At 39.2% G+C, this 16,741-nt stretch overlaps 1 protein-coding gene across 1 annotated transcript; it reads right to left on the bottom strand.

Moving 5' to 3' along the window:
• Positions 1-1,469: 1,469 nt before the first annotated feature.
• On the bottom strand, positions 1,470-15,787 carry MTPAP (mitochondrial poly(A) polymerase). The gene is made up of 9 exons (XM_031616088.2): positions 15,656-15,787; positions 13,640-13,812; positions 12,878-13,111; positions 12,336-12,560; positions 8,123-8,334; positions 5,736-5,962; positions 4,228-4,320; positions 4,068-4,141; positions 1,470-2,330 (listed from the first exon to the last, which is right to left on the bottom strand). Exons 1-9 carry the CDS (start codon positions 15,783-15,785, stop codon positions 1,992-1,994), a joined length of 1,707 nt encoding a protein of 568 aa, XP_031471948.2. The 5' UTR covers positions 15,786-15,787; the 3' UTR covers positions 1,470-1,991.
• Between the last annotated feature and the right edge of the window lie 954 nt (positions 15,788-16,741).

The raw sequence follows: 16,741 nt of genomic DNA, 5'->3' as shown, positions 1-16,741 counted from the left end.
CTCTATGTGGGGATCCCTGTTACCTTTTCTATTTAACAGGGAAAGAGACAACTCACAAGTACTCAAATGTCACCTAATCTTCAAATGTTTCAAAAAGCTTTCAAGTCTACTGCTTAGGGAACAGAAGAAAACATATCTAGGTTCTATAAAGTTTAAGTTAGCAACAGACTGCTTGCTGCATCCATGTCAAGCTTGCTATGAAAAGATTTGTATTAGCACCAATAATAAGTTACAGTAAACTTCATCCAGCCTCCAAAAAGGTTAGAGTTCATACACTAGCACAGAGATTTAAGTAGAAAGCTAAGTTTGAATTTCAAGTCTCAGGAAAGTTAATAGAAGAATTAGTTCCTGTGACTAAGATAATAAATCTGAAAGTCATTCTTTGATAAAACATCTAGCAGCGTGAAATGGACACATACAAATATTATTTTAAAATTCAAATAAACTAATATAGCACTGATCTGTCCCTCAAAGTCTGTTTAGACTGTTAACTGCTGAACTCCTTACCCAGCAGTGTTTTTACAAATACTCTGGAATTACACATTACTTCCTATATGATCTCTAATAAATATATCTCAGGGAAAAGAGACACTTCTCAAACGATAACACCAGTTCTGGCAAACAAAAAGAAAGCCCACAACAAACCATATACCAGTACAGCATTAAAGAATCTAAAAATATTGAAAATGAAAGTTACCATAAACATGAATATTGCATCTGTATGACAATCTCTGATTTAAAATAATTCTTGTACAGTACTTCTTGAAAAGTCAAAATAACAATCTGTGTAATCGTTCTCATCATGCTTGCCATTTAGTTTTAATGCATCAGTGGCACAAACTAAACAGGCAGAATAATCACAAATCTACCTGAAAATCTGTAATTTGTCTGCTCTCCTTCCATTTCTCTTTCTGTCTTCATTCCTTCCAGCCCTCTCTGTACTCCTCCAAAAACTTTCTTGTGGTATAAGCACAGAGAACTCAATGCTTTCTTCAAGACAGTGAGAAAGGTTGACTCTTGCTGGCCTAGCTGATCTGAAACATGGACAGTCAGCACTCCACTGAATATCTGAAAAGAAAGACAGGACTGTGGGCTCAAGTATGTTACAGGATTTCCTCTGAAATCCCAGTAAGGATGAAGAGAGAAGCAGAGATAGTGAGAGGAAGGTTTTGGTGCTGTCCAGTAGGCAGCAACTTTCAGGAGAGTTGATAAGACCAGAAGGGCACCAAAAAAAGTCCCCTGCTGGAACCTGAAATACAAGCTTAAATTGAAGTTGAAGGCAAAATGAGAAACATGAGCAGATAAGTATGAGTCAGAACAAGCACTACGTGTACAAAAAAATAAAGATTTGGTTGAAGTTTGAGAACAAGTGGTAAACACGAGCACACCCACTTTTCCAACACAAAACAGGTGCTCTATCCTTGGAGAGCAATAACCTACGAAACTGTAAACCCTGTTATCTAATTCCATCCTCTTTATTTTTGTCATAGCTCTAGCTCTATGAATTGAAAACAATTACAAAAATAGATACACGCACTTCAGTTTTACTGGCTTCCTGCATGTGACTGCAGTGGAAGCAATGGTTCAAAATTCATCTTCTTTTAAGATGTGCTTTCACTGAAAGGTGGTTACTTCTTGAGCTTTTACTTAACCAAAGAGAATTAACTGAAACAACTCCCAGTGGCTTTTTTCCATGCTCCTCTTTTCTTTTTTTTTTTTCTTTTTTGAAGAGTGTCCAAAGTCTACTTCCAAAATGTACCTGTGAAATTTGCATTTTAATGCTCCTCGCTCACAACAGATGGAAAAGTGAAGAGTAAAGGACAAGATGATGTACAGAAAGTAGACCTGTGCAAAAAAAATCACAATGACAAGCAGAGGTCACCCAACTCTCCATTTCATCACAAAAGAAATATTAAAAGCAATATTCTTCAAACCGTGTCACATTCAATTTCTAAAACAGAACAGCAGCTACTGTGTTTCTGTGCTGAAAGTCACTTTCCCACTGCTTTCTGTACGTTGTTTGCATCACTTAACTTTAAAGAGTCCAAGAGGCTTTTGATTGTTTCACTTCCTATTCCCTTTGTCCTACTCTTCATCGCGTTTGGATTGCTTTTTCCAAATGGTATCAGTACAGCTGCCAGTCCCCAGGGCTCCTTATTGATCATTTGCTGAGTTTTATCTTCCTTCTGTAAAATCCAGGCACTTTCTCTGGCCACAGCTACAAATTTCTCCAGCTGTGGCTGATTAACATTCTTGCTGATATTAAGGTCTTGTTCAAAAGGATTCCAGATATAAAGAGGAGACGACTCAGGTTTATTTACTTCCTTTCCCTGCAGATAGTGTAAAGAAAAAAACTAAGTTGCGCATATGCATAATATGCTGAGCAAGTAATAAATCACTCAAGTGATTACATTAAGAGTTTTTTTGACCCAGAAGACCACTTTCTGGGGAAAAAAATTGGCAGGAAAATTAACTTGATTAATAATGCCTATCTGAGTGTATGACTCCTGTTCTCTAAATCCTCTTTGTGGTTGCTTTCCTTGCCACACTGAACTTAGGTTTCCTTCAAGGCAAAGAATGTAGTACAACAACTCACCCTGTCTTTTTGGCCATTCTCCCATTTGCTTTTCCACAAACCTCAAATTTCACTTGCTGCAATCTACTCCTATCTTTGTTTGTGTATGGGCAGCATGAGCATCAAATTAATGTGCACAGCCTAGTCTTCATGAGCTTAACCTGTTCAAATCATTTCTCTCACAGTGCTCACTAAGAGCTCGTATAAAGCAAGATCACTGCCCTGGCTGAAATTCTCCCCAGTTCAGTTTGTCATTTAAGTACAGAGCTATTTAGACCACGGTCCACTTTTGTGCAGTTAGTATAGTAAAATACAAGTTACTGTCAACTATGTAGTTTGCTAGTTATACACACTTCCATCACATTGCTTATCAGCACTCCTCAGGTGACTTGCTCTGCATTACAGGATCTCTACAAGCCTTCCACTGCATGCCCTAGCAGGAACCTAGCAGCTAATGCTAGTCCAGTCACATGCATGCTGCATACCCTTGCTCCAGGGCTAGGACAGCTAGTTAAACAGAACATCCACAATGCAGACATTTCCCTTGTCAGTTGAGGATCTGCGCAAGGAGGTTTGTTTTTGTGTTGTTTTTTAATTATTATTTTTTTATTTTTTTACTTGTCTTTTAAGGCGTAGTAGCAAACAATAGTTACCCAGCTTAATTAATTAGTTTCTAGATCGATCTATATCAGAAAAACAAACAAAAAAACTTTTGTGCCAGAAACTGGTAGCGCTCAAGTAGGAAATGAAACACAACCAAGAGTGACCACACAACAACAAAGCAATGAAACCCCTTACTCTGCAAGAAGCCCAGCAGAAACAGGTACTAATAGTTATAGCATTTACATATACATGTCTATTACACTTGTATATACATATACACACACAGAAATCCCCAAAGAGCATAACTTAATTATATAAAGAAAACAAGATTACAGTGCAGACCTCTTGGTAAGCATATAATCATGTTATCTGTCATGCTCACTGAGTTGTAACTATACTAACTGAAGGCTGATGGTAACTGCAGTAAGAAACAGAAGTGTAAAAAGCAAGTTTCAAAACTTAGTTTAAATTTTAATGTGGACACTGTTTGGATTTGTACTCGCAACTTGAAATGCAAAGTTTTTAAGCATGCTGTGTTTGTTACTAACTTTTGCCATGACAAATATTGTGACAATTTAAAAGTTCCTGCTTTTTAAATAGTCACTTTGTATACAGGGTGGTCACAAAACAATCATAAAGACTTTGCATTATAGTTTCTGCTTTCCAACATACAGAAGTACTGACACAGCACTGTTAAGAATGTTACTGTAAGCAATCAGGGTTTGAGAAGAAAGCTCTTCCTTCAAGCAGAGGACTCAGTTTCTGAAAACAACCAATTTGAATGCACTTTGCATAGATATTTAAAAATGAAAGCAGTTGTTTAACATAGGCAGTTTCTCAAACTGTAGACAATAGAAGTTTAACTGATAAGAGATCAAAATTCATTTACCTTTCGAAGATTTATGGAATTCTTTCTGAAGTCAAAGTTTCCAAAGTATTGAAAGAAGTCACAAAGCAACTCATCTATGGGAGAGAAAGCGAACCAGCATTAAGAAAACATTTATTTGCAACATGCTCAGAAAAAGCAAAGTTAATGAAGATTTACCTACCAAGCGTTTCATTATTTTTTGTAGGCTTAATCTTGCTCAAGTCACTCACAAATGAGCAATCATACCCTCCAATTACATGTTTGTCTTTTTCATCTGAAACAAAAATTGCAAGCATATTTTGAAGACAGAAAAAATAAAATGCCATTGCACATAATGAAATTCAGATATAAGACATGATTGAGTTCAGTGAATGTATTGTATTAAGTAATGCAAATTACAAATTCATAACAAACTTTAAGGTTAAGATTCAAATTAAACGGTTAAAGATTTAAAAGGAAAAACAAATCTTTGGACAGACTAAGGGAAAGAAGCATGAGGAAATGGTATTTTCAAAAACCTACAAGAATAAGGTGTATGACATCTATATATCTCTGAAGTTTAAGCAACAAACATGGTATCTCTGCATACAGAGCTTTATAATACACTTAACCAGTAAAATTTTCTGAGGTTAATAACTACACAAAGTCATCAACAATTACACTCAAGCGTCCATCCTCTTTTTCAGAAAAGCTATTAGGAATGTCTTGTAAAAATTTCATAAATAGCTGTTTCATTATTCTGTGTATACAAGTGCTTGATTTATTTTGAGAGTCTGTTGGTAACTGCTAATGGAAACATTCCAAATGATTTTAAAGCAACAGATCATCTTCCCAAAGCCTTCAAGGAAACATGTCAATATGCTGTGGAAAAAAGCAGGGAATCAAGAATTTGGGATGTCATTCTCCATGCTTTGTTCAATTAGCTGAAGATATCACACTCTGAAATTGAGATATTAAAACAGTCAGAACAACTTGCTTATTAAGGTAAAAAATTATTTGCAATTGCCCTAAATAGTCTCAAGGACGTTACAAATAGTGTAGGAAGAAAATACAGGTACATTTGGTGTCTTTAAAACAATACATAGAATCATAGAATCACAGAATCACTCAGGTTGGAAAAGACCTTCAAGATCATTAACAACCTAACCATACTACCCTAATTCTAACAACCCTCTGCTAAATCGTGTCCCTGAGCACCACATCCAAACGGTTTTTAAACACATCCAGGGATGGTGACTCAACCACCTCCTTCGGGAGCCTATTCCAGTGCTTAACAACCCTTTCTGTAAAGAAGTTTTCCTGATATCCAACCTAAACTTCCCCTGGCCCATATATCAATCTGCACAAAATCCTTAAAACCTGCAGAGACATTTGAAATCTTACGAGTCTGCTGCAAAATAAACAACAAAAAGAAACTGCGTGGGAACACTGTGAAAATAAATGATTTTAAGTTGGCCAAGGCACTCTGAGCAGAATTAAGCACTGTACTGAAAACTGATGTAGTTTGCATCTTAGGATAAATTATAAAAAGTACATATGAAACTTATACATTCCTTCAAACATCAGGCACAGACAATGCGTATTTCTACTTGAGAGCATAGAGGAATGGCTTGGGTTTATTCCTAACCTTACAAAGTTAAAATAATTGTGAGAAATGCCTCAAGCTCTTTCACAAACAGCTGCTCTTACCTGCCAGCTCTTTAAGTTGGTCTAGTGTTGGAATGATAGGTGGCGATCTCTTTTGCAGAAAAAACATGATCATCATGGTTAAGGAGAAGTTTGTAATCCAGGTACCAGGCACGCTGTTTGTAAGTCCATGAACACGGGCCCAGCATCGTAAACTGAACACCAGAGCTCTTACACGGGGATCTAGACAGCCGTAAATATACAGGAGTTCTGAACATTTTATAGCAATGCTGAGGAAGAAAAAGAAAAGGTGTAAGATGTAAATAATAATGCAATTATTACTATGATGCCAGTGCTGGCTATTCAGCACTAGATTATCAGTTATAAGGGAAGAGGGTATCCATATAAAAACAAAGACACTAACAAAAATCCACACATAACTTTTATTCATAAAAACAAACAAACAAAACAACCAGATGAAAGTGTCTGAAGTTGCCCAGGATAATGTATCTGATAACTGTCAATAATGAAAAGGATACAGTTAAAGGTAAACAATAATACTGCACTTGTGCTGTTTCTTGTTTCCTTGTTCCATGAGATAGTGGAAAAGAAAAAGGAATATTATGTATTTGGAGTTAGATCTATACACAGTCGAGGCCAAAACCACATAATTTAGCCACAGTTGCCTTTGGACTGTACTAGAGAACATCCCTATCCTAACATAGAGGGGGAAAAAATAAATACAAAAAATACAAAAATAGAACTTATCTTAGAATCTCACTCTAAAGACTTAACAATTTATTGATTTTCCAACAACTAATGTTTGAAGTTGGATGTCATTCAGTTTCTGAAAGCACAAAATGCACTTAATCTTTTCTAAAACAATTTTGAAGTATTAAAAATGTTATTGGTGTGACTGGAAGAAATTTGTTCAGCAAATTCTTTAAACAAACACAAGCAGACATTGCAGCTGAAAGCAGCAGCTTTGCTCCCAGGTGCTTACTCTTATTTCTACATTACCACATCCACTGTGTTGATATTGTTGACAGTTGTTCATTATAACTATCCAAATCCAGGTCTGCTGCAAAACAACTAATCTAGAAGGATAAAACTTTTCAGATGGATCAGCTCTGTTTCATCACACAGTTGTACAAACTTTCTTATAGTGTACAAATGGGAGGGCAATATAGAGCAGATAATAAATGGAAGGAGGATGTGAGAGCAAAACTTTCCTTGCAAAGCTAGTTTAAAGTGCTTGCTGAACTACCCTGCAAGAGTTTTTTCCAGTCTTACACTGAATTCCTCTAAAAATTCACCAAGGCAATTGGGGATGGCTGCTGCATCAAAACCTTCTAATACCTGCACTTTTAAAGTTTCAACTGTGAAGTTCTCCTTGTGTTCATAAAGATTTCTTATTTCTCCAAGTAACAATACTAACACAGTCCCACCAAACCGTCCTTTGCAGAGAATTAAAAAAAAAAAAAAGGAAACCTATGCTGACTCTCACTGTGGCTAAACATATTAAAAAAAATGTTAATGTTATGACAATACTGAGCAAATATCACAGAACTCCTGTATATTCTGAAACAGAACATGCGGCAATTCAGAAAATTCAGTCTACTACCTGACTGAATCTGATGTGTGCAAATCACAAAATCTGTAGAAGAAGGTGAGCTGAAAAGAATTTTCAAAAGATAATCACTTGTGTTTTACTATTCCCTAACAAACAAAAATGGTTACATACTTATTTTTAATTATGTGCATGTATGCTAGTGTTACAGATGGATACTGGATTCAGGTGGTTATTTCTTAATAAAGTAAGTGGCAGCAAAACAAATAAATCAAATGCTTGACTATCAGCCACTGATTACCTAAAAACATGGGAGCAAGATGAAAAGGAAAAAGATGCAGAGAACAATTTGTGAGATGCCTGCTCCCTCTACTGGGTGCTGTTGTGAATGGTACAAATGATAGCAAAACTTCAGGCTGCTTTCTAATGCACAAAGTTAATGCAGTATTCCAGATATTTTGCCATTAAAAAGGATGCAGACCCCAAAATAACTAGAAATCCAATCACTGCAGATCATCTGATATTTACGATTATCATGATACGGCTGCTTAATCTGGAAAGCAATCCAAACAAGGCTTTGCATATACATGTACACGAGCAGATGACTTAACAACCATGTCTGCTTTCAGTTCCTTACAAGACAACCTTATTGGGTAGGGTGTTTTTCAGGCCTTCAGTTTTTGCTAGCAATTATTTACTATATTGGACAAATAGATATTTAACACATTGGGAAACAAAGTTCTAATAGGCAAAAATATCCCTTTCAGACCCGACATTCATATTTGATAAAAAAAAAACAGAACTGAGTAGGCTGAACACTTCTCATGACAAGTTTCCAGAACTTAGTATTCATCCTAAACCATCTAAAACCAGGTCTTACCTGTTGCTCACTGACAGGTCGCACTGGAATCCTGTTGGCTGATGGGAGAATTTCACCAGGGGGCAGCGAGCATTGAGTATCTTCTGTACACTTGAATACCCAGGACCAAAATTGTCAAGACAATCACCAATTATAGAAAGAATCTTCTGAGTTGCTAACCTTTCTGATGGTAATCTTTTCATCTGATACTCCATTTCAAAGGGACCTTTTTTCTAACAAAAGATTTTAAAAAGTAATCTGTTAGTTCTGGAACTGAAGAGAAATTTAAGAATACTTCTGCAAGATTACAAGAGTTTGCAAAGTAGTTTGTACAGTGAATCTTCCAAAGCAGTCTGCAGAAGTTGTAAAAAGTTAAACCATACTGCTTTTTCTTGTACAATTCTTTTCTCAGTGATTCAATTTTTCTCACACTGATAGCGAGTAACTTACTGTGAAGTCAGTTGTTCTGATGAGAGTACAATACCACTACATTACCTAAAACAATGCATTCTGGAATTCTCAAGACAGCTGAAGATGGTATTACAAAGAAGGAGGGACAAAACACAACCAAACCATTGCCAATTTCAAACCACCAGTAATTCTATTTCATGAATAGAATTACCTCAAAGTACAGTGTACTAGTTAGTACAAGTATAAAGGAAAATGGCTTTTTTATTTAAAAATAAAATAAGAAATCAGCACGTGAGTTGCTTACTGCTTCAAGATGAAGATTAGTTTCCTTAAGATTTAAAGTAATCACACCAGAGCAGCTGCCTTCTGACATTAGACATAAATTTCCCTGTGGATCTTTGAATTTTGAATTGTCGCATGTGCAGTTTACATCCCAGTAAAACAACCTACAAAATTTGTTCTCTTTATACTCTCAGTTTTTAAGCCTCAGCTAATTTTGCTTGCTGATCTGATGCTTATCCTCCCCTCTGAAACATATAATGAATGTAATCCACAAAACAAAGAGCATTACACAGTGATCTAGGAGACAAGTAAAGGTGGTCACTTCTGTTGTCACCACGCCAGTGCAAAGAATGCCTCGCATACAGGAAAAACAGTTCAGAAGTCACAGACCTCACAACCCTCCCCACAGTTTCACTTCAGGAACTGAAATTTATGTCTCCGTGATAACAACTTAGGTAACCTTTCCTTGCTGCCAACAGTTCTCATGCTAGCATATGTGTAAGCATATCAGGAGAGTGGTCCCTAACCCCACTGGGCTGTGCAGCTTCATGCTACAGCAGTGCTGGCTCAAAGCGAAAGGAGCCTACAACCATGAACTCTGAGGGAGGGAACAGGAAAAAAAATATAGGGACTTGGCTGACTCACAGGCACGTTGGTGTTTGTACCTCTACGTGACAAAAAAATATCACTTTGTGCCTTCCTGGGCGGCAGCTCAAAATCATCGAAGCTGGATGGACTTTTTCATGATGAAACAGACACTCTTAGTCAGTAGAACTTACAGATGGAGTTTTGGTTCCTCTTGTGGGAGAATGAAGTATTGACATCACTTGTGATTCTCCATCAGTTCTTACCACGCCACTCAAAACAGGTTTGGACAAACTACTACTTTGGGGGTAAATTCATGACCCTCGGTAGCTTAAATGTTACTCTCAAACACCTATTGTTACTTTAAAATTTTCACAGAACTCTGCTTTAAGTCATTCACTGATCTCCCAAACTACCGGAAGTTGAAAACAAATGCTGCACTGATAATCTGATCTTGGTAAGGGAACTATTTACTGAAGTCTGATGATGTGGACTGAAACATCTCCAGTAAGGCTAAATATTGGGAGAGCAACAGTGAATTAGTTGTCCTTGTGATCTGAGGCATCTTAGAACATGTAAAGAAATGCTAATTAAAAAAAAAAAAACTAAGCAAAGTTCTATGGTCTAGGAAATCTGTCATTAGAATGACATCATTCATTATGTCAATTAAAATCTCCTTTTTCTACACTTTGATTTCAAAACTATTTTAGAAGTTGATCTCAAGCACAGGGATGTTAAAGTGAGAATTTCTGGTCTTACAAAATAGGACTGCAGTGACGTGAATCATTCAATTTAAGCTGAATTTATTAAGCGTTCTCTAATACTCCGTGATTTCTAGGCATGCCATCACTTCAAAATTTAAAAAAAAAGAAAAAAAACAACGGAAGAGAAAAATTATTTAAAAATGGGCAGCTTTGATTACACTTGCCTCCCTTCTTGATTTGCAAGTTTTTCAAAACCACAAACAAAAAGTTGACCTCTCAGGATAAATGACATCAACAACCAAATGTTCTTTTTCATGGCGTTAATACAGGACTTCTGCAGAACGATGACTGATTTGATGATCTCTTTTCCAGCTTTCACACATTAAGTAATAGATTTTAGGTATACTCATTTTTCTCAGAACTAGGATTAATGCCCTGCTGAAGTACATGTTCTCAAAGAAATCATATGCTTACCAATCCAACACAGTTTTTAATACCAGTCTGACTGAACAACTGGTATATGCACATAAAAAGGATTAAAACAAATGTTAAACTGTGGGAAAGATGTTTTCACACCTAAGATTTACCATGATCCACTGCCTTTCTTCCTTAGGACTGTTTTGCGATTCTGAATTCATCTTCTACTGCAAGACTGCCTTTAGAGTATGTGTTTTCCTTAGAAAGTATGACATGAAAGAAGGATTTTATTGCTGCAGACCATCAGTACCAAACGTCAGCTAGTTACAATATGTGCTTTGAAAACAGGCATTTTATACTTAGAATTTTTCCCCAAAACTCAAGAGGCAACTAAATATAAAGAGTTCTTGGATTTTAACCCTTCCAACAAAGTCTCAGTGATCCTGTCTTTCCACTGACACATCTATCATTATATTCGATCACTGCAATAAAATGAAAACTTTGAATTGAAGGGATATTTCTTTAAATATTAAAAACAAGGCAAAACAGAAGTAACACAGAAAAGCTGAGCAAATCTCAATCTCCAAAAGCTTTAGGCCATCGTCATTTTTTTAAGAGGAAAACAGAACTAGCTTTCCCCAAGACATTACTATATAAATGAAGAGAACAGCTTTCAAAATGCCAGAATCACTTAATTACCAACTCAGAATTCACGAAGAATGCCAGCTTCTTCACAGGATACTTATAAGCCAAATCTCTCTACTTCCTGTCCCAATTCTCACCTCCTTTCATATTTCCTTCTCCAATTCAAAAGGACAATTACACTATCCATAGAAAAAAACAGCAAGAGACAAGAGCCTTTCAAAAATGCCTTGCCTGGTCATTTCCCACTCTTTATGCCTGCATGCACCAGGACTAAGATACAAGACAACCCATTCTAAATAACCCTTACAATCTGAAGCTGCCTGAATCCCAATACAGGGATACACAGGTACAGATTTCCACATCCTCGCATCCATGAAGACACAGTTAAGATTAAATTTAATGTGTGTGCTGAAAAAAGCAACGCTGTTCCCTGAGTATTGCTTATTGGCAGTCTTGTGTAACCATCCAACTTCTCAAGATACAGATGGAAATTCTGCAATTTGGTCAGCAAATTCAAGTGAACATATTTCAATTTCAAGCCTCTACACTTGCTTAGTAAGCATCACTTGTCTTGGTGCTTACTGCTGTGTTATCAATGAGATAATCAAATAATTACAAAGTACGTTATGGAAAGTGTGACAACAACTAAGAACATCTGCATTATTATTTGGCTCAGTTCCTGTTTCACTCCTAGGTCCTACTCCCAGCAGATCCTCAGGTTCCTTCCAGTAGCCAAAGCCAAACCAATTCCCTTCTCAATTAAACCATACAATGCTAACATAGTAAATTGTCTCTGGACAGACACTGCAAATATGAACAGTGCTAACTGCCATTATCCACCAGCATTACCCCAGCAGGTCTCAACACCTCCACACACACTTATAGGTAATGTCTCTGTAGCATTGCTACAGTAACTTAAATATGAGGAAAAACAATCTGACAGCACATGATGCACATGCACACACATGCATAAGATTTTTATGTATCAGGATAGAGTGGACCCTAAAAATCACAGCCAAGCATTGGTGAAGTCCAGCAGCTCCAGAAAAGAAAAAAGCAGCAGGACTGGAAGGTCTGGTATTGCTGAATCAGCTTTAGAGGATGAAGGTTATCTTCAGCCTGGAAGTACACACAAAGTCTGCACAACCAGCAAATTATTTTCTTCCTGGAGCTGCGCAGCATCATCTTACCATTTTTGTAGGATGCTTCTGTATATCACGGAAGTCCAGAAACATGTCCACATCACATCCCAATTTGCCAAAGGTGTTCACTGAAGAGCCAAATGGCTTTACGGTGCTGTCTGGAAAATACGCGCGTGCAAAATCCCGAACCAGAGAACAGGCCAGGTATCGGAGCTTGATGTTTTCTTCTGTAAGTTGATACTCATTCAGCAGAATGTACATTTGACTGCTTATCTATTTAAGAAAATAAACATTGCAAAAACATAACGACCCATTTTCTGCCTAGTGATATATCTTTTCATCCACCTACTATCACCACAATTAGAAAATTTTAATTTAGACTCAAACAAGTTTACTTCCCATAGACAAAATTATTGTAAGTATCAGACATTTTTTTTCTATTTGTTTCAGTGTATGACAGCCATTGACACAATTCTAACAGGGGTTATTTTCTTAACAGGAAAAAAAAATGCTTTAAAAGCTTCACACGACCACTTGCAAATGTTACTAATGGACAAGGTTTGTTTTCATTTGAGAGAACATATACTTACACTGTCTGCACAACAAAGCTTTGGAATAAGCTCATTCACTGGAATGTGAAACTGAGGAGAGAGGTTTACTGGCCTTTCTTCAGCAGCTTGACTACCGGGGTTTTTCAGTGTGAAAGTAAAAAGTCTGGATTTATATGGGACAACATGATGCTCAGCAGCCCTTGGAATTCCAGTAACAGCCTGTAGTGAGGCTACACTGCTCTTCTCAGAAAATTCTATTAAAGCATGAACACCCTAAAATATTAAAAATGGAAACAGTGTTAGACAAATGCATATGAGCATTGAACTGCTTGCACTCACATTATTCAGATCTGCCTGTGAATACCGTGGCATCTTAGTAAGAGTCCTGAAGCTGAATGACAGCTTCTGTACGTTAATACTTTCCACATCCAAGACAATTTTATATAAAAGGTCAAAAAATTTAAGCTATGTTATTCTTGATAGTAAGCACTAAACATCTACCTTCAAAAAGAAGCATAACAAAGGGTTAGCTCTATTTTTCAGACAATCAGCAGTGCGACATTAAAATTTCAAAGATTTGGCATAAAAACAGGTTGCAAGATTCACTTAAGAACAGGCATTGCTTAGGTAATTTAAACACACAAATTTGTTGTGCAACATCTTGTAAAAAATAATAAAGACAAAAACTGGTTGAATATATTGTGTATAATATCCATAACTTAGATGCATGAAGGCTTGACTAAATGATTGTGTTTCTTTTCATCTAAGCCTAGATTTTAGTTTGTGTTGTCAGCTACTTACACGATTTTCAAAAAAGAAGTAATTGTCAATTTTTCCATGGGTGGATAAATACTGCAGTAATTTTTTTTCATTAAGTTTTGATGGACACTTAATTAAAACACTCCGATCTGCCTGTTCCAATCGTTCTGTCTGAACCTCAGTGAATGTCTTCTTCCTGCTATTGACTTCAGCATCTGTAAGAAGAAACAAGCATCAAGTTTTCCTTCTACACAAAGATGTAAAATTGATTTCTGTTCTCTCCTCTGGGTTTGCTCTTGCACCCTGGGAGGATCACAGCAAAACAAAAACTTCAGAGAGAACGAAATACATTCAGAAGTGTATTTCTCTCACAGATGTATACATTTTCTAAGAACACAGAATAGAAAATGTAGGATGGAAATAATATTGACCTTCCTCGATACCACAGGACATTTGATGATATGAGGAATCTTTGGTTTTCTCTGATCTGCTACTCACCATTAGAAACTCAGCACGTGAGTCCAGCAACAAGGTACCCAGCAATGGCACCAGACAGAGCTACACTGTTAGCAAGCTGCTCTGGAAAAATAATGCCTCTTTGCCACCACAAAAACAGCACTTTCACCTTTGGAACAATTCTACGCTTGGTTATTTTTACAACTCATCATCTTCCTTTACAGCAAACTCCTACACAAAATTTTCTTTCTGTACTATACTTTCATCAGCTCACTTCAAATAACCTGCAGATCAGTCACACCTTGCCACACTACTGGCAATCTATACTACTGCTGCTGACAGTCAACGAAATCAACATGGAAATAAGACATGCTGGAATATCCAGAAACACAGAAAACACATCCCAAACCTGAATTATAATCGCAAACCTGCACAACTCAAACTAATCAAATGACCACATCACATTACATGTCGGAGGCTCCCTGCTCACACTACCATTCAAAATTCAAGACTGGGAAGACAGACAGCATGCAGCTATTTCCCTGAGGTTACCACATGCTACAAAGATTCAATAGGGAGCTTTCTTTCTGACTTTGTGGATTCAAGAAAATCTTAGTCTAACCAAAACTTTTAGCATTTATACTTATTTAAAAAAAAGAAGTTTTACAGTTTCTTTCTGCCTTTCACACAAGCTCGTAAACACAAAGCAGCTGTTTCCACAGCTTAGTTGTATGTAGCACTGCTCATCAAAATACTGAAGAGGCAAAAGTGGCTGAGTATCAACAGTAGACAGTCCTCAGATGAATACATTCATTTTAAATGCTTGAGATGCAGTCTTCATCGCTCTCTTTCTTCCCCTGTACAATGTTTCAGTTTGTGCCATAGTCTTGCAGTCACCAAACCAGTGCTCACCTGCACTGCTGCTGGACCCCAGCAGTGCTCAATGCACCCTAACGCTGCCCTCCGTGATGCTGACATACCTGTTCACACAGCATGGAGCAAACCAGGTGAGACAAATGACCTAATGTATACACCAAAACAAGAGGATTAACTGAAATCTGGACGTGCTCCTTCACCCAACTTGCTGTGTGTTTGTTAACGCAGGGACACAAACAGCAGAGAACTGTGTTTTCTCTGTGCCATACTACAGCCCGGCCTTCCCCGCTCGCTAGGCTTCAGAAAGCCTCTCAGGCTCAGAAACACGAGCATACACGTGGCCGCCTGAGGCCTTTCCAGCTCCGACCCAGGCGCACGGGCACAGGCCGGCTGCAGGGACCGAGCCGCACGGCCACGGCACAGCGCTCAGCCCTCACCGCTCCCTGCCTCGTAACGAAGGCGCAGCCAAACCCCCGGGTCGTTTAGCGGGACGGACATCTCCGCTTAACCCACCTCCGGCCTCCACGCACGCAGTACGCCCAGGCCAGGCGGCGGGCCCCGCTCTCCAGGCTGCACTGCGAGCCGGGAGGTCACACGCCGACCCCCTCGGCCGGGACACCGCGACCCGCGGACGCCCCGCGGCCTCTCCCGGAGCGTCACCGCCCCTCCCCCAGCCCCCCGAGAGGAGACACGACACGACGGCGCGAGGCGAGCGGGGAGCCTCACCTGCCTCCTCGGCGCCGCCCGCCCGCTGCAGCGCGGGCCCCGAGGAGCCGAGGCGGGCGGCCGCCGGGCCGGGGGGCAGCAGGCGGCCCCGCAGCAGGCACAGAGCCCGCCCTCCCGCGCGCTGCGCCATCACCCGGCCGTCCCGCGCCGCCTGCCGGCATCGCGCACGCGCACGGCGCACGGCGCACGGTCTACGGCGGCCGGCGGGGCTCAGCCCGGCGCCTCCGCGCGTCTCTCAGCAGGAGTCCTGTCGGCCTGGGGGGAGGGAAAGGTGGGCGCGGAGAGCCTGTGGAGAGCCTGAAAGCGTAGCTTTCATCTGAGCGATTAATTAAAAAGGAGAAATAAAACGCGTCCGAGCAGCCACGTACATAAGACCTGTGGGCACACTGGCCGCATAGGTTAGGGGTGAGGTTAGCTTAGCAGCGCTCCTTGGGGAGCTGCACTCTTGTATGTGTCCTGTGGGGACTACAGTTGTGTAACTTACCCTGATTCTGTATCCCTGGGTGACCCAGAAGAGGGAGGGCAGACTGCTTGTAAAACACTGCCTTTCAATTAATACCCTATTTCACAGAGCGTGAACTTTGGTTTCCCCCACGTGTCCATAATGAGTACACGAGCTTCCCCGGGAATCCTACAGCACGGCCTTCCCAAATTCATTGATGTGGGGTGGGAGAAACTCCTCCTCTTTCCTCCTTTGAAGCTGGTCTAAAAAAATAAAATGGTTTCATTAAAATTAATTGTGGGTTTAGGAAAACTAACAACGCAGGCATGTTCCTGGAGGAAAACCAGTGTGCTAGCTGCTGTGCATGAAGGATGTGTTACTCAGCCTTAACCTAGAATCATTTGAGGTGGAAGGGATCCTTAAAGGTCATCTGGTCCAACTTCCCTGCAATGAACAGGGACACCCACAGCTGCATCAGGTTGCTCAACAGCCTGGGCAACCTATGCCAGTGCCTCACCACTCTTAGTGTAAAAAACTTTTTTCCCTATATCCAATATAAATCTCCCTTCTTTTAGTTTGAAACCATTTCCCCCATCCTACCCTGACATACTCCCACTAAAGAGTCTATCCCCTGGAGCCTTCTC

This window comes from Phasianus colchicus, chromosome 6 (assembly GCF_987193195.1).
Source record: "Phasianus colchicus chromosome 6, bPhaCol1.hap1.1, whole genome shotgun sequence".
Taxonomy (NCBI): Eukaryota; Metazoa; Chordata; class Aves; order Galliformes; family Phasianidae; genus Phasianus; species Phasianus colchicus.
This window is presented reverse-complemented; position numbering and strand designations above follow the sequence as displayed.